Source organism: Mustelus asterias, chromosome 1 (assembly GCF_964213995.1).
Source record: "Mustelus asterias chromosome 1, sMusAst1.hap1.1, whole genome shotgun sequence".
NCBI classification, from domain to species: domain Eukaryota; kingdom Metazoa; phylum Chordata; class Chondrichthyes; order Carcharhiniformes; family Triakidae; genus Mustelus; species Mustelus asterias.
Window position 1 is genome coordinate 188,018,905 of NC_135801.1, and position 27,067 is coordinate 188,045,971.

At 46.7% G+C, this 27,067-nt stretch overlaps 1 protein-coding gene across 1 annotated transcript in view; it reads left to right on the forward strand.

The window, feature by feature from the left end:
• LOC144500809 (dedicator of cytokinesis protein 2-like) overlaps positions 1 to 27,067 on the forward strand; it is a 1,379,043-nt gene that overhangs the window by 408,017 nt on the left and 943,959 nt on the right. The window contains exons 21-24 of the mRNA XM_078224279.1: positions 10,184 to 10,284; positions 12,918 to 13,052; positions 14,520 to 14,631; positions 21,168 to 21,238. Of these exons, the coding sequence (XP_078080405.1) occupies positions 10,184 to 10,284; positions 12,918 to 13,052; positions 14,520 to 14,631; positions 21,168 to 21,238 (419 nt within the window). The remainder of the gene's footprint in view (positions 1 to 10,183; positions 10,285 to 12,917; positions 13,053 to 14,519; positions 14,632 to 21,167; positions 21,239 to 27,067) is intronic.

Sequence of the window (27,067 nt, forward strand, 5' to 3'; positions counted from 1 at the left end):
GTAAGGTTATATAAGGCATTGGTGAGGCCGAATTTAGAGTATTGTGTACAGTTTTGGTCACCTCGTTACAGGAAGGATGTAAATAAGGTTGAAAGAGTGCAGAGAAGGTTCACAAGGATGTTGCCGGGACTTGAGAAGTTGAGTTACAGAGAGAGATTGAATAGGTTGGGACTTTATTCCCTGGAGCGTAGAAGAATGAGGGGAGATTTGATGGAGGTGTATAAGATTTTGATGAGTATAGATAGAGTGAATGCAAGCAGGCTTTTTCCACTGAGGCTAGGGGAGAAAGAAACCAGAGGGCATGGGTTAAGGGTGAAAGGAGAAAAGTTTAAAGGGAATATTAGGGGGGGCTTCTTCATGTAGAGAGTGGTGGGAGTGTGGAATGAGCTGCCGGATAAAGTGGTAAATGCGGGGTCACTTAACATTTAAGAAAAACTTGGACGGGTTCATGGATGAGAGGGGTGTGGAGGGATATGGTCCAAGTGCAGGTCAGTGGGACTAGGCAAAAAATGGTTTGGCACAGACAAGAAGGGCCAAAAGGCCTGCTTCTGAGCTGTAATTTTCTATGGTTCTATGGTTCTATGGTCTACATGTGACACAGCAATATGGTTGACTCTCAACTGTCCTCCAAGGACAACTAGGGATGGGCAATAAATGCTGGCCAGACAGCGACGCCCATATGCCACGAATGAATAAAAAGAAAGGTGAAGGAGCATAGGGTTTGAGAGATACAGATGCTCAAATCACTAAAGAAAAGTGCCACAGGTTAATAAGGCTATCAAAGTGAGCACTGGGGTTCGTTGTTTTAGAATAAAATTAAAAGATAGGCAAGTTATGTGAAGCGTAGTTAGCCCACATGTATTGCGCATAGATTCAGTCTCCATATTTTAAGAAGGCACTGGAGGAGGAGTAAATATGATTTAAAACTGGTAATACGAAGCTTTAGAAGTTATACCTATTGGGAAAAATGTAGAGGTTGCGGGTACTTTCTCTAGTTTATTAGTGTCACATGTAGACTTACATTAACACTGCAATGAAGTTACTGTGAAAATCCCCTGGTCACCACACTCCGGGGCCTGTTGGGGTGCACTGAGGGAGAATTTAGCATGGCCATTCCCACAACCAGCACATCTTTTGGACTGTGGGAGGAAATCGGAGCACCCAGAGGTAACCCACGCAGACACGGGGAGAACGTGCGGACTCCGCACAGACAGTGACCCAAACCGGGAATGAACTTTAAAAGCTTTAAACTTTGTGCATATTTTTGAATATGAGTTAGAAATTGCTTCAATGCCGAAGCTCCAAAGATGTGCAGGTTAGGTTGATTGACCGTGCTAAATTGCTCCTTAGTGTCAGGGGGACTCAAAGAACAAAGAACAAAGAAAATTACAGCACAGGAACAGGCCCTTCAGCCCTCCAAGCCTGCACCGACCATGCTGCCCAACTTAACTAAAACCCCCTACTCTTCCGGGGACCATATCCCTTTATTCCCATCCTATTCATGTACTTGTCAAGATGCCCCTTAGAAGGCACTACCGTATCCGCTTCCACTATCTCCCCCGGCAACGAGTTCCAGGCACCCACTACTCTTTGTGTAAAAAATCTGCCTCGTACATCTCCTTTAAACCTTGCCCCTCGCACCTTAAACCTGTGCCTCCTAGTAATTGACTCTTCCAACCTGGGAAAAAGCTTCTGACTATCCACTCTGTCCATGCCCCTCATAATCTTGTAGACTTCTATCAGGTCTCCCCTCAACCACCTTCGCTCCAGTGAGAACAAACCAAGTTTCTCCAACCTCTCCTCATAGCTAATGCCCTCCAATACTAGGCAACATCCTGGTAAATCTTTTCTGTAACCTCTCCAAAGCCTCCACATCCTTCTGGTAGTGTGCCGACCAGAATTGAACACTATATTCCAAGTGCGGCCTAATTAAGGTTCTATAAAGCTACAACATGACCTGCCAATTTTTAAACTCAATACCCCAGCCGATGAAGGCAAGCATGTCGTATGCCTTCTTGACTGCCTTCTCCACCTGCATTGCCACTTTCAGTGACCTGTGCACTTGTACACCCAAGTCCCTTTGCCTATCAATATTCTTAAGGGTTCTGCCATTTACTGTACATTTCTTATCTGTATTAGACCTTCCAAAATGCATTACCTCACATTTGTCTGGATTAAACTCCATCTGCCAACTCTCCGCTCAAGTCTCCAACTGATCTATATCCTGCTGTATCCTCTGATGGTCCTCATCGCTATCCGCAAATCCACCAAACTTTGTGTCGTCCGCAAACTTACTAATCAATCCAGTTACATTTTCCTCCAAATCATTTATATATATTACAAACAGCACTGATCCCTGAGGAACACCACTTGTCACAGCCCTCCATTCAGAAACACACTCTTCCACTGCTACCCACTGTCTTCTTTGACCGAGCCAGTTTTGTATCCACCTTGCCAGCTCACCTCTGATCGCATGCGACTTCACCTTCTGCACCTGTCTGCCATGAGGGACCTTGTCAAAGGCCTTACTGAAGTCCATGTAGACAACATCCACTGCCCTACCCTCATCAATCATCTTCGTCACTTCCGCGAAAAACTCGATCAAGTTCGTGAGACACGACCTCCCCTTCACAAAACCACTAATACATCCATTTATTTCCAAGTGGGAATAAATCCTGTCTCGAAGAATCCTCTCCAATAATTTCCCTACCACTGATGTGAGGCTCACCGGCCTGTAATTACCTGGATTATTCTTGCTACCCTTCCTAAGCAAGGGAACAACATTGGCTATTCACCAATCCTCTGGGACCTCCCCTGTAGCCAGTGAGGATACAAAGATTTCTCTCAAAGCCCCAGCAATTTCCTCCCTTGCCTCTCTCAGTATTCTGGGGTATAACCCATCAGGCCCTGGGGACTTGTCTACCTTAATGTTTCTCAGGAACCCCAATACCACCTCCTTTTTGATCTCAACATGACTCAAACTATCTACACATCCTTTCCCAGACTCATCATCCACCAAGTCCTTCTCTTTGTAAAATACTGATGCAAAATACTCATTTAATACCTCACCCATTTCCTCTGGCTCCACGCATAGATTCCCTCCCTTGTCCTTGAGTGGGCCAACCCTCTCCCTGGCTACCCTCTTGCTCTTTACATATGTATAAAAAGCCTTGGGATTTTCCTTAATCCTGCTGGCCAATGCTTTTTCATGACCCCTTTTAGTCTTTCTTACTCCTTGCTTAATTTTCTTTCTACTTTCATAAGAACATAAGAACATAAGAAATAGGAGCAGGAGTAGGCCATCTAGCCCCTCGAGCCTGCCCCGCCATTCAATAAGATCATGACTGATCTGACGTGGATCAGTACCACTTACCCGCCTGATCCCCATAACCCTTAATTCCCTTACCGATCAGGAATCCATCCATCCGCGCTTTAAACATATTCAGCGAGGTAGCCTCCACCACCTCAGTGGGCAGAGAATTCCAGAGATTCACCACCCTCTGGGAGAAGAAGTTCCTCCTCAACTCTGTCTTAAACCGACCCCCCTTTATTTTGAGGCTGTGTCCTCTAGTTTTAACTTTCTTACTAAGTGGAAAGAATCTCTCCGCCTCCACCCTATCCAGCCCCCGCATTATCTTATAAGTCTCCATAAGATCCCCCCTCATCCTTCTAAACTCCTGTGAGTACAAACCCAATCTCCTCAGCCTCTCCTCATAATCCAAACCCCTCATCTCCGGTATCAACCTGGTGAACCTTCTCTGCACTCCCTCCAATGCCAATATATCCTTCCTCATATAAGGGGACCAATACTGCACACAGTATTCCAGCTGCGGCCTCACCAATGCCCTGTACAGGTGCATCAAGACATCCCTGCTTTTATATTCTATCCCCCTCGCAATATAGGCCAACATCCCATTTGCCTTCTTGATCACCTGTTGTACCTGCAGACTGGGCTTTTGCGTCTCATGCACAAGGACCCCCAGGTCCCTTTGCACGGTAGCATGTTTTAATTTGTTTCCATTGAGAGAGTAATCCCATTTGTTATTATTTCCTCCAAAGTGTATAACCTCGCATTTATCAACGTTATACTCCATTTGCCATATCCTCGCCCACTCACTCAGCCTGTCCAAATCTCTCTGCAGATCTTCTCCGTCCTCCACACGATTCACTTTTCCACTTATCTTTGTGTCGTCTGCAAACTTCGTTACCCTACACTCCGTCCCCTCCTCCAGATCATCTATATAAATGGTAAACAGTTGCGGCCCGAGTACCGATCCCTGCAGCACGCCACTAGTTATCTTCCTCCAACCGGAAAAACACCCATTTATTCCGACTCTTTGCTTCCTGTCGGATAGCCAGTCCCCAATCCACTTTAACACACTACCCCCAACTCCGTGTGCCCTAATCTTCTTCAGCAGCCTTTTATGGGGCACCTTATCAAACGCCTTTTGGAAATCCAAAAACACCGCATCCACCGGTTCTCCTCCATCAACCGCCCTAGTCACATCTTCATAAAAATCCAACATGTTCGTCAAGCACGACTTTCCCCTCATGAATCCATGCTGCGTCTGATTGATCGAACCATTTCTATCCAGATGCCCTGCTATCTCCTCTTTAATAATGGATTCCAGCATTTTCCCTACTACAGACGTTAAGCTAACCGGCCTATAGTTACCCGCCTTTTGTCTCCTTCCTTTTTTAAACAGCGGCGTAACATTAGCCGTTTTCCAATCAACCGGCACTACCCCAGAATGCAACGAGTTTTGATAAATAATCACTAACGCATCCACTATTACCTCTGACATTTCTTTCAATACCCTGGGATGCATTCCATCCGGACCCGGGGACTTGTCCACCTTCAGTCCCATTAGTCTACCCAGCACTGCCTCTCTGGTAACATTAATTGTATTAAGTATTTCTCCTGCTGCCAACCCTCTATCGTTAATATTTGGCAAACTATTTGTGTCCTCCACCGTGAAGACCGACACAAAAAACTTATTTAAAGACTCAGCCATATCCTCATTTCCCACTATTAACTCCCCCCTCTCGTCCTCCAAGGGTCCAACATTCACTCTAGCCACTCTATTCCTTTTTATATATTTATAAAAACTTTTACTATCATTTTTTATATTAATTGCTAGCCTAGCTTCGTAGTCTATCCTTCCTTTCTTTATCGCTTTCTTAGTCTCTCTTTGTTGTTTCTTAAATTTTTCCCAATCACTTGTTTCTCCACTATTTTTGGCCACTCTGTACGCAGCTGTTTTTATTTTAATACTCTCCTTTATTTCCTTCGTTATCCACGGCTGGTTCTCCCTTTTCTTACAATCCTTGTTTTTTGCTGGAATATATTTTTGCTGAGAACTGAAAAGGATCTCCTTAAAAATCCTCCACTGTTCCTCAGCTATCCTACCTGCCAGCCTGCTCTCCCAGTCTACCTTAGCCAATTCATCCCTCATCCTATCATATTTCCCTCTGTTCAAACAGAGGACACTGGTTTGGGACCAAACCTTCTCCTCTTCCATCTGAATCAGAAATTCGACCATATTGTGGTCACTAGACCCAAGAGGGTCCTTCACAATAAGATCCTTAATTCTACCTACCTCGTTACACAATACCAGATCCAAAATAGCTCGTTCCCTCGTCGGTTCCGTAACATGCTGTTCAAGGAAACTATCCCGACAGCATTCTAAGAACTCTTCCTCCATTCCACCCTTACCGACTTGAGTCTGCCAGTCAATGTGCATGTTGAAGTCCCCCATGATTATTGCCGTTCCGTTTTTACACGCATCCCTTATCTGCTTGTTTATAGCCCTCCCTACCTCAACATTATTATTTGGGGGCCTATATACCACACCTACTAGTGTCTTTCTCCCTCTACTATTCCTCATCTCTACCCATAATGATTCCACGTTTTGTTCCTCAGAGCCTATGTCATCCCTCAGTACTACCCTGATATTATCTCTTATTAATAGCGCGACCCCACCACCTTTTCCTTCCTGTCTATTCTTCCTAAACGCCTGATACCCCTTGTATTTCCTTGTATTCCACACTTGCTTCGTGTGTTCCCAGCCTCCTAGCTTTGACAAATGCTTCCTTTTTCTCTTTGACTACGCTCACAATATCTCTCGTTATCCAAGGTGCCTAAAACTTGCCGTACTTATTCTAATCCTTACATGAATGTGCCGGTCCTGTATCCCTATCAACTTACACTTGAAAGACTCCCACATGCCAGATGTTGATTTGCCCTCAAATGTCTGCCCCCAATCTCCATTCTTCAGTTCCTGCCTAATATTATTGTAATTAGCCTTCCCCCAATTTAGCACCTTAACTTGAGGACGACACTTATCTTTATCCATCGACTCGCTCGGGTAAATGCATGGGATTGTGGGGATAGGGCCTGGGTGGGATTGTCGGTGCAGATTCGATGGGCCAAATGGCCTCCTTCTGTACTTTAGGATTCTATTCATTCGATGATAAAGATTTGTCAATCCTGAGAATGATATATTGATGGAGTTATATGGAGGAGGGTGAAAATATGGCTCATGTTGAGTAACAAACAATAGCATGGACCTCATTTAATGAACTGTTTCTGTGCTGTAAAGACTGTGCAACTTTGTGTTTGCTATTTAATGACCCCCCTGCTTTAATGTTGAGAAATCCTTCCAGTGTAAGGGGTAGGATCATTGTCTTTGAGTCAAATATTCCGAGTTTCAGTCCAACCCCAGAACATGATGACAAAAGGGTTTTTAAAAAAATTCATTTACAGAATATTTTTTCATTATTCATTCATGGGACATGGGTGTCGCTGGCTGGCCAGCATTTATTGCCCATCCCTAGTGCCCAAGGGCAGTTGAGAGTCAAACACATTGCTGTAGCTCTGGAGTCACATGTAGGCCAGACCAGGTAAGGATGGCAGATTTCCTTCCCAAAAGGACATTAATGAACCAGATGGGTTTTTCCGATAATCGACAATGGTTTCATGGTCATCAGTAGATTCTTAATCCAGACTTTTTTATTGAATTCAAATTCCATTGTCTGCCATGGCGGGATTCGCACCTGGGCCCCCAGAACATTAGCTGAGTTTCTGGAATAATTGTCTCGCGATAATACCACGAGGCCATCCCCTCCCCAGTGGCAATTGCTGGCATTTAATGCCCATTCCTTGAGAAGGTGGTGGTGAGCTGCCTTCTTGAACTGCTGCAGTTCCTGAGGTGTTGGTCCACCTACAGTGTTGTTAGTGAGGGAGGGAGGTTCTCTAACTGGCAAGAGCAGGATTTTCCAGCCCTATCCACCCACAGTGTTGTTAGGGAGGGAGTTCCAGGATCTTCATCCGCTGACAGTGAAGGAACGGCGATATGTTTCCAAGTCAGGATGATGTTCAGCTTGGAGGGGAACTTGCAGATGGTGGTGTTTCCATGTGTCTGCTACCTTGTCCTTCTAGACAGGTAACAGTTGTGGGCTTGGAAGGTGCAACCTGAGTAACCTTGGTGAGTTCCTGCAGTGCGGTCTTGACATGGCTAAACAGATTGAGCATCAACCTGCAAATCCTTACAGCACACATCAATGCTGGGTGGTAGGAGAGGGAGAAATACCTGGTCAATCCATGTTCCCAAACCACAATATGTAAGTGAAGGTTGTGACGTGACTATGCCTTTAAGAAATGTATTTATTAAATCATTTTCTCTGCAGCTTGTGAGCAGCTTTGTTTTTATCATTATTGATAACCTGTCTACTTTGATGTCCTTTTATTGCTGCTTAAAATGTGAAAAGGGGTTTTGTTTATTTTTAATCTGGGCCTAATGCAATGTCCTGGAGTTTTATGATCCCTTTGAATTGTTAGGGGGGAGGATGATTGACAGGTCAGGTGACAAGACTTTTTTACTTTCAGCTTTAGTTGCTGGCTGTTTTTTAGTTGGAAGCTGTGTGGAATCCAGAGTGACAACAGTGTATCTGTGATTCTCTTGGGAAATTTAGCTCTTAGTGGCTGGCTAGTGAGTAACCAGAGTGTCTCTGTCTCTTGGAATGGTTTGCTGGGAAAAGCTAGAGGCCAGCAGGGGCTCTATCTTTACCTCGCGGTCTGTTGGAAGCTACAGGGATGGGAAGCCAGAGTTTCAATTCTCCAACCAAAGGACTAATTCACCGCAGGTATCGCAGAGCTCGTGAATTCAGCATCGCATGAGCATCCTTGTTTTCTGTGTTAAACCTGGGATGGGTATCTGATGGAAGGATGTGCTGGCCTTGGAAAGGGTCCAGAGGAGGTTCACAAGAATGGTCCCTGGAATGAAGAGCTTGTCGTATGAGGAACGGCTGAGGACTCTGGGTCTGTACTCGTTGGAGTTCAGAAGAATGAAGGGGGATCTTAATGAAACTTACAGGATACTGCGGGGCCTGGATAGAGTGGACGTGGAGAGGATGTTTCTACTAGTAGGAAAAACTAGATCCAGGGCACAACCTCAGGCTGAAGGGACAATCCTTTAAAACAGAGATGACGAGGAATTTCTTCAGCCAGAGAGTGGTGAATCTGTGGAACTCTTTGCCACAGAAGGCTGTGGAGGCCAGGTCATTGAGTGTCTTTAAGACAGAGATAGATAGGTTCTTGATTGATAAGGAGGTCAGGGGTTATGGGGAAAAGGCAGGAGAATGGGGGTGAGAAAAATATCAGCCATGATTGAATGGCGGAGCAGACTCGATGGGCTGAGTGGCCTAATTCTGCTCCTATGTCTTATGGTCTTATGGGTGAATGCTTATAAGGAGGTTTGTTGTATTGGAACAGTGCATTTAGCTGTTAAGATTTATACCATATCATGGTTGTTTTTTTCTTGTTTGTAATTGTTAAACACTATTGCTAACTCTCTTTCTATGCGTTAACTATATTCTTAAATAAACTTTGTTTGATAAGAGCTCCCTAGTGGATCATTTGAATCATACCTGAAGTAAAACATCTCAAGTTTATCCCAGCCAAATCCAAGATGCAAAACTTATGGTCTAGCTGACTTCATAAATAACCTTGGAGTTTCTGACCTGGATTATAACAAAGTGATTGTTACCGCAGTAACTTGGACTCCCTGAGTGAACTGTAACTCACCACCATCGCTTTTGTATAGATGTCTGACAGAGATATGTGCAGACTTGGCTAAGATTCCCTCCATAGTTTATAGACTGCCAATCCGCACTGTGAAGATTCACACACAAAGAAGGTTCATTATTCTAGGGCAGCTGGAATACACTGCCTGAAAGGGCGGTGGAAACGGTAACCTTCAAAAAGAAAATTGGTTACCAACACGAAAAGGAAATATCCTCAGGGGTCGAGGAAAAGAGCAGGGAAATGAGCCGGCACAGACATAGAAAAAAAACCCATAGAAACCATAGAAACCCTACAGTGCAGAAGGAGGCCATTCGGCCCATCGAGTCTGCACCGACCACGATCTCACCCAGGCCCTACCCCCACATATTTACCCGCTAATCCCTCTAACCTACACATCCCAGGACTCTAAGGGATAATTTTTAACCTGGCCAATCAACCTAACCCGCACATCTTTGGACTGTGGGAGGAAACCGGAGCACCCGGAGGAAACCCACGCAGACACGAGGAGAATGTGCAAACTCCACACAGACAGTGACCCGAGCCGGGAATCGAACCCGGGACCCTGGAGCTGTGAAGCAGCAGTGCTAACCACTGTGCTACCGTGCCGCCCCATGATGGACCAAATGGCCTCCTTCTGTCATATAAATTTCTATGAGGAGCAAAATGTACAGTGGCACAGTAGTCAGCACTGCTGCCTCACAGCTCCAGAGACCCAGGTTCAATTCCGGCCTCGGGTGACTGTGTGGATTTTGCACGTTCTGCCCGTGTCTGCATGGGTTTCCTCCGGGTGCTCCGGTTTCCATCCACGCTCCAAAGATGTGTGGGTTAGGTGCATTGGCCGTGCTAAATTGCCCTTTAGTGTCCCAGGATGGGTGGTTTATAGGGATTAGCAGGGTAAATATGTGGGATTATGGGGATAGGGCCTATCCCCTATAGGTGGGATTGTGGTCGGTGAAGACTTGATGGGCTGAATGGCCTCTTTTTGCACTGTAGTGATTCTATGATTCTGTGAAAGGCTGGGGAATGGAGATTGTTTGATTGTAAATGAAGAGATGAATGTTGTCTTGCTATGTAATTTTATCCCTTATGTGATTTCAGGTGTTTCTCATTGGGCTGATAGCAGACAGGAAGTTCCAGCATTTCAATGCTGTCCTGGAAGCCTACATCCGACAGCACTTCAGTGCCACCTTGGCTTATAAGTATGTCTGACAGAAAGATAATTGTGTTTTTTTGTTCAAAGCAAGTTGATGTTTCAGTCGGTTGGTTGAAAGTTGTTAGCTTCAGTTGGATCTGCAAACCCTGAGCAGAAATCCGTGCAGTTCCCAGTTGAAGAGAATGACTGGGTAGTCAGTCACGGTGAGATTGGATTGGAAAGGAGGATCTTTGATAGGAAAGGTTGCCTGGCAATCAGCTGTGTAATGGAAGTATAGGAATGTGGTTGACAAGAGAAGCCCTGCCAGTTCCAAAGATGTGCGGTTGAAGTTGATTGGCCATGCTAAATTAAACCTAGTGTCAGGGGGATTGGAAGGTGAATTATGTGGGGTTATGGGGCTAGGGTCTGGGTGGGACTGTGGTCGGTGCAGATGGGCTGAATGGCCTCCTTCTGCACTGTAGGATTCTATGATTCTATGATTCCAAAGGTTAACTCATGTTGCGGCTGTATTAGGAATGTGAGCAAAAGATGGGAAGAGGTCATTTTGTTCCTTGGATTCCATCTGAGTCCTGAATGTGACTAAATTCTGGTCCCACTTCCACAGGGAGCTTATTCCAGGCATGTGCCTACGTTGATGTATTAAAGTTTATTCATTAGTGCCACAAGTAGGCTTACATTAACACTGCAATGAAGTCACTGTGAAAATCCCCTAGTTACCACACTCCGGTCGGTGCCTGTTCAGGTACACTGAGGGAGAATTTAGCATGGCCAACACACCTAACCAGCATGCCTTTCAGACTGTGGGAGGAAACCGGAGCACCCGGAGGAAACCCACACAGACCCAGGGAGAACGTGCAGACTCCGCACAGACAGTGACCTGAGGCTGGAATTGAACCCTTGTCCCTGGCACTGTGAGGCAGCAGTGCCACTGTGCCACTGTGTCGCCCCAGGAATTTCTATCTTTCATTCCATTTTCACTTTATGATACAAGTTCCACTTACTCTGTTCAGTTTGAAATGAGATTTGGAATTTAACTTCATCAGGCCTTTTCTTCAACACAGCAAACTATTATGATCAACAACACACTGCCTGAAAGGGCTCTGGTAGCAGATTCAAAAGGAACATTGAAAACAGACTTGGAAAAATACTATGGCGGCAAGGTGGCACAGCGGTTAGCACTGCTGCCTCACAGCACCAGGGACCCAGGTTCGATTCCGGCCTCAGGTGACTGTGCGGAGTATGCACATTCTCCCCGTGTCTGCATGTGTTTCGCAGAGAGAGAATCATAGAGCCCCTACAGTGCAGAAGGAGGCCATTCGGCCCATTGAGTCTGCACTGACAACAATCCCACCCCAGGCCCTAACCCCACACATTTACCCCGCTAATCCCTCTAGCCTACACATCCTGAGACACTAAGGGACAATTTAGCATGGCCAATCAATCTAACCCGCACATCTTTGGACTGTGGGAGGAAACTGGAGCACCCGGAGGAAACCCACATAGACACGGGGAGAACGTGCAAACACCACACAGACAGTGACCCAAGCCAGGAATCGAACCCAGGTCCCTGCAGCTGTGAGACAGCAGTGCTAACTACTGTGCCACCGTGCCTCTGGGTGCTCCGGTTTCCTCCCACAACCCAAAGACATGTGGGCTAGATGGATTGGCCATGCTAAATTGCCTCTTAGTGTCCCAAGGTGTGTAGGTTAGGGGGATAAGCAGGGTAAAGACGTGAGGTAGGGCCTGGTTGGGATTGTTGTCGGTGCAGGCCTATCCAATCTTTCCTCGTAGCTGCAATTTCCCAGTCCTGGCAACATTCTCATCAATCTCCTCTGTACCCTCCCGAGTGCAACCACATCCAATATCTGTCCCATTCAAATTCTCGGGTAGGATGTGAGGCAACAGAAAGAGGTATTCTGTATATATAATCTTCAACATTTGCAGGGTGTGGACCTCGTGCTATGGGTGGGACAGCTGAGCACGGAGATGAGGGGGTTTGTCGTATGAAGAGAGATTGAACAGTTTAGGCCTATACTCTCTGGAATTTAGAAGAATGAGGGGGAGATCAAATTGAGGTATACAAGATGATAAAAGTTATGGATAAAGGAGATGTGGAGCAGGTGCTTCCTCTTGTGGGGCATTCTAGGATGAGAGGTCATAGTCTTAGGATAAGGGGTAGCAAATTTAAAACAGAGTTGAGGAGAAACTACTTCTCCCAAAGGGTTGTGAATCTGTGGAATTCACTACCCTAAAGTGCAGTGGATGCTGGGACAGTGAGTAAACTTAAGGAGGAGTCAGACAGGTTTTTAATTGGTAATGGGTTGAAGGGTTATGGGGAGAAGGCAGGAGAAGGGGATGAGGAGCATATCAGCCATGATCGAATGGCGGAGCGGACTCAATGGGCTGAATGGCCTAATTCTGCTCCTATATCTTATGAACCTATGTAGAACAGTGAAGTGAGAAATGCACTGGAGGCAAACAGTTCACACATGAAGGGTACCAGGGTCAGGAAGTCAAGATATTTGTAGGAAACTGGGGAGGGTGTGGGGGCAGTGGGCATGGTGGGGGGGGGGGGGGGGGGGCGGGGTGCGTGTGGTGGTGGGGGTTGTTGGTGGGGAAAAGAAAAAAGCAATTGACATATTTGACTGCCTCTAACATCGGAACCTCTTCTCATTGCAGGAAGTTGTTGTCTGTGCTAACAGATTACGTTGACATTGCAAGCCGTGGCTTGGAATGTGAGCCTCTGAAACGAGCCTTCAAATCATTAGAATACATCTTTAAGTTCACAGTTCGGTCAAGATCCCTCTACTCACAGTGAGTCCCCTCTCTATTACCTGGCCATATCATTGAGCAATCACCCAGCGTCACAGCTGTACCGATTCTGAATACTAAACACCTCAACTGTTGCTGCAAACTATTAGAAAGTGAGCGAGCCATTTATTAAATGTCCGTCAAGCGCTCAAACTGGGTGGCACGTTTTAATGAGGTTCTGCCCTTCATCCATCAGGGGTCTTTCAAAAAAGGCTAATCTGAGATGTCTGGATGCTGCCGGTGGTTTGTTCCCAGGATTTAAGTCTGAATTATCCAGCCCCGGTCAATTGTCTGAAAGTCCTCCCATTTTAGTGGCAGTGTGGCGCTTCAGGTGAACTGAGTTCAGGTGGGACTCACAGAATCGTACTGCACATGAGGAGGCCATTCGGCCCATTGTGCCTGTGCAGACTCCTCAGAAGAGCTATCCAATTAAGCAACACCCGAACGCTGAGGATTGATGGTGGATAAATGAGCTGTCGCAATAACCTGCACGACTGCTTTTCAAAACTAAATCATTGGCAGTGAAACACTTTGGGACATTCTGATAACTCCTTGTCGCCACACTCTGGTGCCTGTTTGCGTACACTGAGGGAGAATTTAGCATGGTCAATGCACCTAATCAGCATGTCTTTCGGTGTGGGAGGAAACCGGAGCATCCGGAGAAAACCCACGCAGACACGGGGAGAACATGCAGACTCTGCACAGTCAGTCACCTACACTGCGAAGGAGGCCCTTTGGTTAATGAGACTCACCAGATGAGCATCCCACCCAGGCCCTATTCCCATAACCCTATGTATGTTCCCCATTAATTCCCTGAACCCGCACATCTTGGGGCATTAAGGGGAAATATAGCATGACCAATCCACCTAACCCGCACATCTTTCGCTGTGGGAGGAAACCAGAGCACCTGGAGGAAACCCACGCAGATACAGGAAGAATGTGCAAACTCCACACAGTCACCCAAGGCCGGAATTGAACCTGGGTCCCCAGCGCTGTGAGACAGCCAGCGCTAACCACTGTGCCACTGTGCCGCTCCTGTATTGTGAGCCCAGCCAAGATACCAGATAGAACATCTTTTTCATATTTCAATCTGGAGGACCACACCTCCGGCAGTGCAGCTCTTCCTCAGTACGGCACTGAAGGCGTCAGTCTAGATTGCACCCAGGTCTCTGGAGTGGGATTTGAACCCACAACTTTCTGACCTTGGGAAGAGATGCAAGGCCAGTGAACTACACGTTGTGCAGAATTCAGTGGGTTACATCCCTTCCTCAGCCAGGAAAAGGCTGAGTTACTGTTCCTGGAGCTTGAGTTGGCGCAAGAAGGTAACAAAAAGATTGGAGTGGGAATGGGATCTGAGATGCCCATCGGTCTCTGGTTCACCTGAAAAACCACTCAGCAGTCAAGCTATCGAGCATTGAAAGGATGATGCTTGAATCAAACAATACTTCACCATCTCATTCTTTGTTTTAGGCTTTATGAGGGGAAAGAAAAGTTGGAATATGAAGAATCGGTGCACAAACTGTTTGAGACATTTAACATCCTGATGCAGTCAACACTGGAAGGCAACACTTTACTCATGCAGGTAAGTACCTCGCTGGTCTACGTAAAATCCTGGCGCAGGAGGAGGCCGGACAGTCCCTCAAACCTGCTCCGCCGTTCATTAAGATCATAGCTTTCCTCTATTTCAATTCCATTTTCTCACTTTATCCCTTTGCCCCAGTGTGTCCAGAGCCAGGGGTCATTTTGCACTTGGGGCGAATAGGATCAAAGGTTATGGGGGAAAGCAGGATTAGGCTATTGAGTTGGACGATCAGCCATGATCGTGGTGAATGTCGGAGCAGGCTCGAAGGGCCGAATGGCCTCCTCCTGCTCCTATCTTCTATGTTTCTATCTCAGTCTTGAATACAGTCAGCGACCAAGAACCCGTAACCTTCTGGGGTGGAAAATTCCAAACACTCACAACCCTCTGAGGGAAGAAATGTCAGCCCTAGATAAAAGCAAATTAGTGCGGATGCTGGAATCTGAAACCAAAAGAGAAAATGCTGGAAAATCTCAGCAGGTCTGGCAGCATCTGCAAGGAGGGAAAAGAGCTGACGTTTAGAATCCAGATGGCCCTTTGTCAAAGCTACTAGCCTTAGACTGGTCAACCTATCCCTCTACCTCAGGCCCACTAGTCCTGGCAACATCCTCGTAAATCTTAGAAACATAGAAACATAGAAAAACTACAGCACAAAACAGGCCCTTTGGCCCCACAAGTTGTGCCGAACATATCCCTACCTTTTAGGCCTACCTATAACCCTCCATCCTATTAAGTCCCATGTACTCATCCAGGAGTCTCTTAAAAGACCCGATTGAGTTTGCCTCCACCACCACTGACGGCAGCCAATTCCACTCGCCCACCACCCTCTGTGTGGAAAACCTCCCCCTAACATTTCCCCTGTACCTACCCCCCAGCACCTTAAACCTGTGTCCTCTCGTAGCAGCCATTTCCACCCTGGGAAAAAGCCTCTGAAAGTCCACCCGACCTATGCCTCTCAACATCTTATATACCTCTATGAGGTCTCCTCTCATCCTACGTCTCTCCAAAGAGAAAAGGCCGAGCTCCTTCAGCCTATCCTCATAAGGCATGCCACTCAATCCAGGCAACATCCTTGTAAATCTACTCTGCACCCTTTCAATCTTTTCCACATCCTTCCTGTAATGAGGCAACCAGAACTGAGCACAGTATTCCAAGTGGGGTCTGACGAGGGTCTTATATAGCTGCATCATTATCCCCGGACTCCGAAACTCAATCCCTCGATTGATAAAGGCCAGCACACCATACGCCTTCTTAACCACCTCCTCCACCTGCGGGGCCGATTTCAGAGTCTTATGGACCCGGACCGCAAGGTCCTTCTGATCCTCTACAGTACTAAGAGTCTTTCCCTTTATATTGTACTCCTTCATCCCATTTGACCTACCAAAATGGACCACGACGCATTTATCAGGGTTGAAGTCCATCTGCCACTTGTCCGCCCAGTCTTGCATCCTATCTATGTCCCTCTGTAACTTCTGACATCCCTCCAGACTATTCACAACCCCACCAACCTTCGTGTTGTCGGCAAACTTACCAACCCATCCCTCCACTTCCTCATCCAGGTCATTTATGAAAATGACAAACAGCAAGGGTCCCAGAACAGATCCCTGGGGCACACCACTGGTGACCGACCTCCATTTAGAAAAAGACCCATCTATACACACTCTCTGCCTCCTTTGGGCAAGCCAGTTCTGGATCCACAGGGCAGCAGCCCCTTGGATCCCATGCCCTCTCACTTTTTCGAGAAGCCTTGCATGGGGGACCTTATCGAACACCTTGCTAAAATCCATATAAACCACATCTACCGCTTTCCCTTCGTCAATGTGTTTAATCACATTTTCGAAGAACTCCACCAGGCTCGTAAGGCACGATTTGCCTTTGACAAAGCCATGCTGAGTATTCTTGAGCATACTAAACCTCTCTAAATGCTCATAAATCTTGTCCCTCAGGATCTTCTCCATTAGCTTACCAACCACTGAGGTTAGACTCACCGGTCGGTAATTTCCTGGGCTATCCCTATTCCCCTTCTTGAAAATAGGAACCACATCGGCAATCCTCCAATCCTCCGGCACCTCTCCTGTCTCCATCGACGACGCAAAGATCATCGCTAGAGGCTCTGCAATCTCTTCCTTCGCCTCCCACAGTAACCTGGGGTACATCCCATCCAGACCCGGTGACTTATCTATCTTGATGCCATTCAAAGAGTCCAGCACAACCTCTTTGTTAAAGTCCACATACTCAATCTTTTCAGTCCACCGCAAGCCCGCAGTACATCCACCCAGCTCCTTCTCCTCTGTGAAAACCGAGTTCTTTGCAGTCTTCGTGTTTATCAATGTCTTTCAAATAACAGGGTGACCAAAACTGTACACATACTCCAAGTGTGGCCTCACCAACCACTTATACAACTCTAACATAATTTTCTTTTTATTCATTCGTGGGACATGGGCGCCGCTGGCTGGCCAGCATTTATTGTCCATCCCCAGTTGCCCTTGAGAAGGTGGTGGTGAGCTGCCTTCTTGAATCGCTGCAGTCCATGTGCTGTGGTTTGGTCCACAATGCCGCGAGGGAAGGAATTCCAGGATTTTGACCCAGCGACTGCGAAGGAACGGCGATATATTTCCAAGTCAGGACTGGAAGCGGCTTGGAGGGGAACTTGCACGTGGTGGTGTTCCCGTGTATCTGCTGCCCTTGTCCTTCTCGATGGAAGTGGTCGTGGGTTTGAATAATGATGATGGAATTTGAACTCAATGAAAAAGAATTCTGGAATTAAAAATCTGATGATGACCATGAAACCATTGTCGATTGTTGGAAAAACCCACCTGGTTCAAAGAACAAAGCAAATTACAGCACAGGAACAAGCCCTTCGGCCCTCCAAGCCTGCACCGACCACGCTGCCCGACTTAACTAAAACCCCCTACCCTTCCGGGGACCATATCCCTCTATTCCCATCCTATTCATGTATTTGTCAAGACGCCCCTTAAATGTCACTACCGTATCCGCTTCCACCACCTCCCCCGGCAACGAGTTCCAGGCACCCACCACCCTCTGTGTAAAAAACGTGCCTCGTACATCTCCTTTAAATCTTGCCCCTCGCACCATAAACCTATGCCCCCTAGTAATTGACTCTTCCACCCTGGGAAAAAGCTTCTGACTATCCACTCTGTCCATGCCTCTCAATCTTGTAGATTAATTCACTAATGTCCTTGAGGAAAGGAAATCTGCCACCTTTTCCTGGTCTGGCCTACATGTTTTTCCAGATCCAAAGCAATGTGGTTGACTCTTAAATGCCCTCAGGAGTGGGCAATAAATGCTGAATTTAAAAAAAAATGAAGATGCTTCCAAGGAAGCGTAGGGAGTTGGGATTTATCAGTGAGAGCACGGATTTGGAAAAAGAAGTACGGGAAAGTATCAAAAATGGACTGCTTGAAAGCAGTTTTTCTCTGTGATTTCTAATGTGTGAAATTCTGGAGCAGGACTGATAGTCACCATGAACCAGCTAAGCAATCCCGACATGAAAAGGGGGTGCTCCTTATAATCTGGTTCCTGTGGTGGGTTTAGTCCCCCGGAGTGATTTTTTACTTTCCAACAGTCGGTGAGCAATTGGAGTGCCAGGAATGTAAAGGAAACAAAGGGTGGGATTTTCCAGACCCCACAGTCCCCAACCCATCCCCCGGAGCGTATTTTCCAGCAGGGGTAGCAGCCCGCCATTGGACAGTGACAGGATCTGCCGTTCCCGCAGGAGTCCATGGGGTTTTGCGTACCCTACACCTTCCGCCACCGGGGAACATGCCAGGAGGGGTGGCCATCGGCAAGATCGGAAGATCCCACTAGTTGAAAGGGCTGGAAAATTTTGGCCAAAGGGATTTTCCTGAAAACTATATTATCTGGAGGTTAGAAGATGAGTTGATTTCATTGAAATACGCATGGTTAGGGAGGTGCTTGACAGGGTAGACACTGAAAGGATTCCCACTCCCCCCTCCCACCCACTGGCTGGGGGCACAGGGGTCACAGTCCTCCAGCTAAGGGACTGATCATTTAGGACTTTCTAAAAAATTATTTTGTGGGGCATGGGCATCACTGGCTAGACCAGTATTGATTTCCCATCCCTAATTGCCCTTGGGAAGGTGGTGGTGATCCGCCATTTTGAATGGCTGCAGTCCCTGTGATGTAGGTACACCCACTGTGCTGTTCGGGCAACATGGTGGCACAGTGGTTAGCACTGCTGCCTCACAGCTCCAGGGACCCGGGTTCGATTTTGGCCTCGGGTGTCTGTCTGTGTGGAGTCTGCATGTTCTCCCTGTGTCTGCGTGGGTTTCCTCCGTGTGCTCCTGTTTCCTCCCACACTCCAAAGGTGTGCGGGTTCGGTGGATTGGCCATGTTAAGTTGCCGCTTGGTGTCAGGGGGATTAGCAGGGTAAATATGTGGAGTTACATGGATAGGACCTGGGTGGTGCAGACTTGATGGGCTGAATGGCTCCCTTCTGCAGTTTAGGGATTCTATGATTCTATTCTATGAGGGAGTTTCAGAATTCTGACCCAGCGACTGAGATGAGGAGAAATATTTTCACTCGAAGAATTGTGAACCTTTGGAATTTACAACCACAATGAATGTTTCAGTGTTGAATATATTTAAGGCTGAGATAGACAGAATTCTGGTTTCTCAGGGAATCAAGTGGTGGGAGGGGGCAGGGGGAGCGGGAAGGTGGAGTTGAGGCTGGACATTGGCCATAATTGCACTGAAATGCGGAGAAGGTTCGATGGGCCGACTCCTGCTCCTATCTCTTGTGTTCTATGTTCGATTGAAAGGCAGGAACTGCTAGAAAGAACAAAGAACAGTACAGCACAGGAACAGGCCTTTAAGCCCTCCAAGCCTGCGCCAATCACATTTACCTATCTAAACCAACCGCTTATATCCCTCTGTTCCCTGTTTGTTTATATGCCTATCAAGATAAGTCTTAAATGTGGCTAACGTAACTGCCTCAACCATCTTCGTTTGGCAATGCATCCCAGGCCTCCACCACCATCTATGTAAAAACCTACCCCCGCACATCTCCACTGAAGCTTTCCCCCCTTACCTTGAACTTGTGCCCACTTGTAATTGTCATTCCTGCCCTGGGAAAAAGCTTCCAACTGTTCACCCTATCTGTACCCCTCATAATTTTATAAGCTTCTATCAGGTCGCCCCTCAGCCTTCGTCTTTCCAGGGAGAACAATCCCAGTTTGTTCAACCTCTCCTCATAGCTAATACCCTCCATACCAGGCAAACCTTTTCTGTACTCCCTCCAAAGCCTCCATGCCCTTCTGGTAGTATGGTGACCAGAATTGGACACAATATTCCAAATGTGGTCCAACCAACGTTTTATACAACTGTAACATAATTTGCCAACTTTTATACTTGATGCCCCATCCAATGAAGGCAAGCATGCCTTATGCTTTCTTCACCACCTTTTCCACCTGTGCTGCCAATTTTAATGATCTGTGGACCTGTACTCCCAGATCTCTCTGTGCGTCTATGCTCCTGATTATTCTGCCATTTATTTTATAGCTCCCACCTGAATTGGATCTACCAAAATGCATTTGTCCAGATTAAATTCCATCTGCCATTTCTCCGCCCAATTTTCCAGTCTATCTATATCCTGCTGTATTCTCTGACAATCTTCATCACTATCTGCAACTCCGTCAATCTTAGTATCATCCGCAAACTGGCTAATCAGACCAGCTACGTTTTCTTCCAAGTCATTTATATATATTACAGAAGTCTCAGCACTGATACCCGTGGAACACCAGTAGTTGCAGACCTCCCTTCAACCGCTACCCTCTGTCTTCTATGGCCAAGCCAATTCTGAATCCATCTAGCTAGTTCACCTCTGATCCCGTGAGATTTAACCTTTTGCACCAACCTGCCATGAGGGACCTTATCAAATGCCTTACTAAGGTCCATGTAGACAACATCCACAGCCCTTCCCTCCAATCATTTTTGTCACCTCCTCAATAAACTCAATTAAATTAGTGAGACATGATCTCCCTCATACAAAACCATGCTGTCTGTTGCTAACAAGACCATTCAGTTCCAAATGTGGTATAGATTCTATTCCAAACAATCTTCTCCAACAATTTCACTATCACCGACGTCAAGCTGACTGACCTATAACTACCTGGGTTATCTTTGCTACCCTTCTTAAATAACGGGACAACATTGGCTATCCTCCAATCCTCTGGTCTCAAGCAATCAAAAGGAATCAGCCTTATCATGGCAGCTGTAAAAATTAGAAAAGAAAATGCAAAAATAGGAAAACAACATCAAGATAGAAAACAGTAATGTTACATTGTGGTGAATGGAGCAAACTGGCGTCGGAAACATTTGCTGATTGGCTTCTTTCTGTCCCAGAATTGCTGAGTATTGAAGAAAGTTAATTCTAAAAAAAAAGCAGATTAATTGTAAAAGTCTTTGATCTTACTGAAGTTGAAGGTGCGAGCGATTAAATGGCGCAGGAATCTGATGACTCATGAATTAACCATATTCCCTCAATCATTGTCTTTCAGGGAGCCTCCCTCAAGTACTTACCGACAGTCTTGCAGGATGTTGCGTCGATATTTGATCCAATATTGCTGAGGTAGGCCTCTAGTCAACAATCAAGTTTGTTCTACCGTGGTAAGAATTTCCCCTGACCTGCGCCAAGGCCACGGACATGAACTTTGACCTGTGAACTCTGTTTCTCTCTTGCCAAACCTGCCGAGTATTTCAAGCATTTTCTGCTTCTATTTGCTGATGTGTGATTGGGTGGGGGCACAGCAAAAACCAAGATGTCCCCTGCTTTGGCATCTCAGGCCTCACTGAGTTAGTGTCATTCAAGCACGGCATCTACCAGAGTCTATGGCCAGAATTTTACCGGCACGCCCTCTGGGATGCCGGGGGCGGGCGAGGCTTGGGGAACGGTATTCTCCGTTGGCCTCACGGGATCGTAATTCTGCCCTATGATTGGTGAAGGAAAAGGGAATCGACCAAGGTTTCAGTTGTTGAAGTGTCCGGAAGTGCATTCTCATAGATGTCGGGTGAGACAAGGTCTGGGCTTGAGTGTGACGAATCCTATATTTGTTTAAAGTTTATTTATTAGTGCCACAAGTAGGCTTACATTAATGCTGCAATGAAGTTACTGTGAAAATCCCCTAGTCGCCACACTCTGGCACCTGTTCGGGTACACTGAGGGAGAATTTAGCATGGCCAACGCATCTAACGAGCACATCTTTCGGACTGTGGAAGGAAACCGGAGCACCCGGAGGAAACCTACTCTGACACAGGGAGAGCGTGCAGACTCCACACAGACAGTGACCCAAGCCGGGAATCGAACCCAGGTCCCTGGCGCTCTGAGGCAGCAGTGCTAACCATTGTGCCACCGTATTTAAGAGCAATTTGGACCCCAGTCACCTGTTGGGATGGTTTGCATCATCGGATTTTCCCACTTCCCAATTTTATAGAACCATAGAACCCCTACAGTGCAGAAAGAGGCCATTCGGCCCATCGAGTCTGCACCGACAACAATCCCACCCAGGCCCTATCCCCATATCCACCTGCTAATCCCTCTAACCCTCATATTTACCCGCTAATCCCTCTAATCTACCCATCCCAGGACACTAAGGAGCAATTTAGCTTGATCAATCAACCTAACCCGCACATCTTTGGACTGTGGGAGGAAACCGGAGCACCCAGAGGAAACTCACACAGACACGGGGAGAATGTGCAAACTCCGCACAGACAGTGACCCGAGCCGGGAATCGAACCCAGGTCCCTGGAGCTGTGAAGCAGCAGTGCTAACCATTATGCTACCGTGCCGCCCACTCTTCATTTAAAAGTTTGGCTAAGATTATCACCTCATGCACACTCAGACATGAACAAAGGTTACAGGCAAAAGAACCAAAAGAAAGATGAGGAGACTTTTTTTTACAAAGTGAGGCCAGTATTCATTGCCAGTATTAGTTGCCCTTGAGAATGTGGTGGTGTGTCACATTCGTGCCCGCTGCAGTCCATGTGTTGACGGTATACCCACAGGGAGGGAGTTCCAGGATTTTGACCCAGCAACAATGAAGGAATGATGACATATCTCCAGGTCAAGATGATTGACTTGGAGGAGAACTTGCAAGTGATGGTGTTCACATGTATCTGCTTGGTCAGTTGCTGCAGTACACCTTGTTGCTGTAGGCATGCGCAGACTGCCTGTATGTATCTGTGAGGTACATTTAACCCTCCCAACCTGAAGCTAGCCCCGTAAATAAGAAAAAACAGCTGAGTGACTGTTCTTTACAACCATCGAATCATAGAATCCCTACAGTGCAGAAGGAGGCCATTCAGCTTATTGGGCCTGCACTGACTCTCCAAACAGAATTTTATCCAGGCCCACCCCCCACTCCTATCCCCGTATCCCTGCACATTTAGCATGGCTAAATCCCCTAACCTAACATCTCTGGACACTTACATAAACTACACATCTCTGGACACTAAGAGGCAATTTAGCATGGCCAATCTACATAAACCACACATCTCTGGACACTAAGAGGCAACTTAGCATGGCCAATCTACATAAACCACACATCTCTGGACACTAAGAGGCAATTTAGCATGGCCAATCTACATAAACCACACATCTCTGGACACTAAGAGGCAATTTAGCATGGCCAATCTACATAAACCACACATCTCTGGACACTAAGAGGCAATTTAGCATGGCCAATCTAAATAAACCACACATCTCTGGACACTAAGAGGCAATTTAGCATAGCCAATCAACCTAATCTGCACAACTTTGGACTGTGAGAGGAACCCGGGACACCTGGAGGAAACCCACGCAGGCACGGGTAGAACGCACAAACTCCACACAGACAGTGACCCAAGCCTAGAATTGAACTCGGGTCCCTGGCTCTGTGAGGCAGCAGTGCTAACCACTGTGCCGCCATGAAGACAGACAAAAACATTTGGCAGTGGGGGCGGTTTTGTTCTCTCATCCAACATCCAGACACAGAGAGTAAGTGTAAATGGGCAGCAATCAGGAGCTTGGTTTTAGCCCCGTCTACAGCTCAGGATCATTGAGACAGAAATGTGACGCCTTCTGCTGAGGTCATACCATCACGATGGTTACAAGTGAGAAAGGTTGCCTCTTCACGAGATGATTGTTTTTTATACTGTTGCTGAGTGGGCCACAGATGCAGAACAAATGAACCATCAGTAACATTCACAGCTTGTCCTATTGTTAAGTATTAACTCTGCTTCCGCAATAGGTTTACAGTTTATAGTGGCTGGCACAGAGATGCGTGCCTGCCAAATGATAGCGATAACTTGCACCTGAAGTAGTAATTTGTCTCGAGGCGCTTCACAGTAACATGGTGAAACAAGACTTGGTGCTGAGTCAGGTAGGGACATCTTAGGACAGAGCTTAATCAAAAGGGTAGATTTTAAAGAACATCTTAAAGCAGGAGAGAGAGGTAGGGAGGCAAAGAGAGAGAAGGCATGGCCACCAAAAGTGAAGCCATTAAGATCGAGGATGCAAAAGGGGCCAGGAAGGGGCCAGAATTGTGGAGCGCAGAGATCTTGGTGGACTGGAGGTGGCTACAGAGATAGGGAAGGGAGAGTTATCCTAGAATCATAAAATCCCTGCACTGCAGAAGGCTGCCATTCGATCCATCAAGCCTGTTCTGCAACAACTTGGGGATGAGCGACGATAACATGATCGAATTTTTTATCAAGATGGAGAGTGAAGTAGTCGATTCAGAGACTCGGGAGCTGAATCTTAATAAAGGAAACTTTGAAGATATGAGGCGTGAGTTAGCCTTGATAGGCTGGGGAGAGTTACTTAAAGGGATGACAGTGGATAAGCAATGGCAAACATTCAAGCAACGCATGGGGGAACTGCAGCAACTGTTTATTCCTGTCTGGCACAAAAGCAAAATGGGTAACAGGGCTAATCCATGGCTTACAAAGGAAATTGGAGAGAGTATCCAATCCAAGGAAGAAGCATACAGATTGGCCAAGAAAAATAATAGGTCTGAGGATCAGGAGCAGATTAGAATTCAGCAAAGAAAGACCAAGGGATTGATTAAGAAGGGGAAAATACAGTACGAAAGTAAGCTTGCAGGGAACATAAAGACTGACACTAAGAGTTTCTATAGATACATGAAGAGAAAGAGGTTGGTGAAGACAAGTGTAGGTCCTCTAGAGACAGAAACGGGGGAATGTAAAGTTAATAGGAGACAAAGAAATGGTTGAGTAACTGAACGCATACTTTGGTTCTGGGAAGATTAATGGGATTGATAGGATTCGGGGTAGACTATTTCAGAAGAATAAGAGAGGATCTCATAGAAACATACAAAATCCTGATGGGACTGGACAGGCCCGATACAGAAAGAATGTTCCCCATATTGGGAGAGTCTAGAACTAGGGGTCACAGTCTAAGAATAAGGGGTAAGCCATTCAGACAGGGATGAGGAAGAACTTCTTCACTCAGAGAGTTGTGAACCTATGGAATTCTCTACCACAGAAAGCTGTCGGGGCCAGTTCGTTAGATATGTTCAAGAAGGAGCTGGACATGGCCCTTGTGGCTAAAGGGATCAAGGGGTATGGAGAGAAAGTGGGAGTGCAATACTGAAAGTGCATAATCAGCCATGATCATATTGAATGGTGGTGCAGGCTTGAAGGGCCGAATGGCCTACTCCTGCACCTATTTTCTATGTTTCTACTGTAAGTGTAACTTAGGGTTCATAGAATCATAGAATCCCTATGGTACAGATGGAGGCCATTGAGCCCATCGAGTTTGTACCGACCACAATCCCATCCAGGCCCTCTTCCATTTACCCAGCTAGTCCCCCTGACACGAGGGTCAATGTGGCCAATGAACCTAACCTGCACATCTTTGGACCAAAACTTTGGAGAGTTCCCAAAACTCTCCACGGTTGAGGATTTTCTTCCTATCTGGATCTGTTATGGACTGATTAATAAAGCTTGCTGCGATGGTCACAGCTGCATTACTTTTGTATCATTCAATTACCTGACTGGTAAGAGACAAATAGGATTTGTTAGACAAGCAATAGACTTTGGGCAGAATTATCCCAGGAGCAGAGAATTTAACGGGAACCAAAAAGCCGGAAACCCATCAGGGTAAAATCTTGCAGCAATTCTCCCAGTGGTGAGTTAATGGTGGGTTGGAATTCCCGCTTGTTGGTGGCGTGAACCCCGTTTGCATAAATTTGCATCTCATGCATGCTCATTAAAGCAGCTACCTGCTGGCCTCCCATCAGGCCCTTCCGATCTTGCATCACATCAGCGTTAGATTACGTCGATCTAAAACACGATTGTTAATGAGAATTGTGCACAAGGTGGTCCTCAGTTCACAGGCTTCGGGGTGAGTGCAACGCTGCCACAGTGCCATGCTGCTCCTGATGTACTGTTCGCCAGCTGCCAGGGCAGACCGCTTCCTGTCCTCCATCTCCATGCCCAGCTGGTCTTCATGGATAGCACTGCGCTGCCAGTTCGTTAGATACAGGATGGAATCATAGAATCCCTACAGTGCGGAAGGAGACCATTCAGCCCATCGAGTCTGCACTGACCACAATCCCACCCAGGCCCTATCTCCATAACCCCATATATTTACCCCGCTAATTCCCCTGATACCAAGCGACAATTTAGCCCGGCCAATCCACCTAACCCGCACATCTTTGCACAATGGGAGGAAACCGGAGCACCCGGAGGAAACCCACGCAGACACGGGGAGAATGTGCAAACTCCACAAAGTGACCCGAACCTGGAATTGAACCTGGATACCTGGCGCTGTGAGGCAGCAGTGCTAGCCACTGTGCTGCCCAAGTGGGAGCTGGACGTGGCCCATGGACCTTCCTATGTTGCCGTCTCGGCTCAGTACTGCACCTGGGGTTGGGGTTGCAGGAGGGAAATAAAATGAGTTGACTGCGTCGAACTTCAAGAAAAGTTTTTATTCCCAATGCATGAGGGAGAGATGAACTTGGGTCTGAAATGCCAGGTTGTCTGCAAGTTCTCTCTGCCCATTGTAGATCCGTACATGCTATTATACTTTTCCCAGTCGCAAAGTTTTACATGATCATAATAATACCTCGAGTTGGAAACAAGATGGGTTCTTCTAATCTCATCGTGCAAAATACATTGTTCAGTATATCACTGCCAATCATTTCTCCAGACATCTCCCGTTTCCCCGATTATAATGGCAAAGCGTTGTGTTTGCCCAACCAATCTACAATGATGTGTTAATCGCTCCCTCCCTCTGCTATGTTTTCCAGAAGACTATGCCCTCCCTCGACTGTATGGAGCCTGGCTGTCTTAATGCTGGTTCTCCCATTGTCGTGATAACTCGGAACGATCTCCTGCGCGTTACTATTGTTAGAAGTTGATAGCATGCGTTAATCGTTATCTGTTAGCAGAGCAGGCC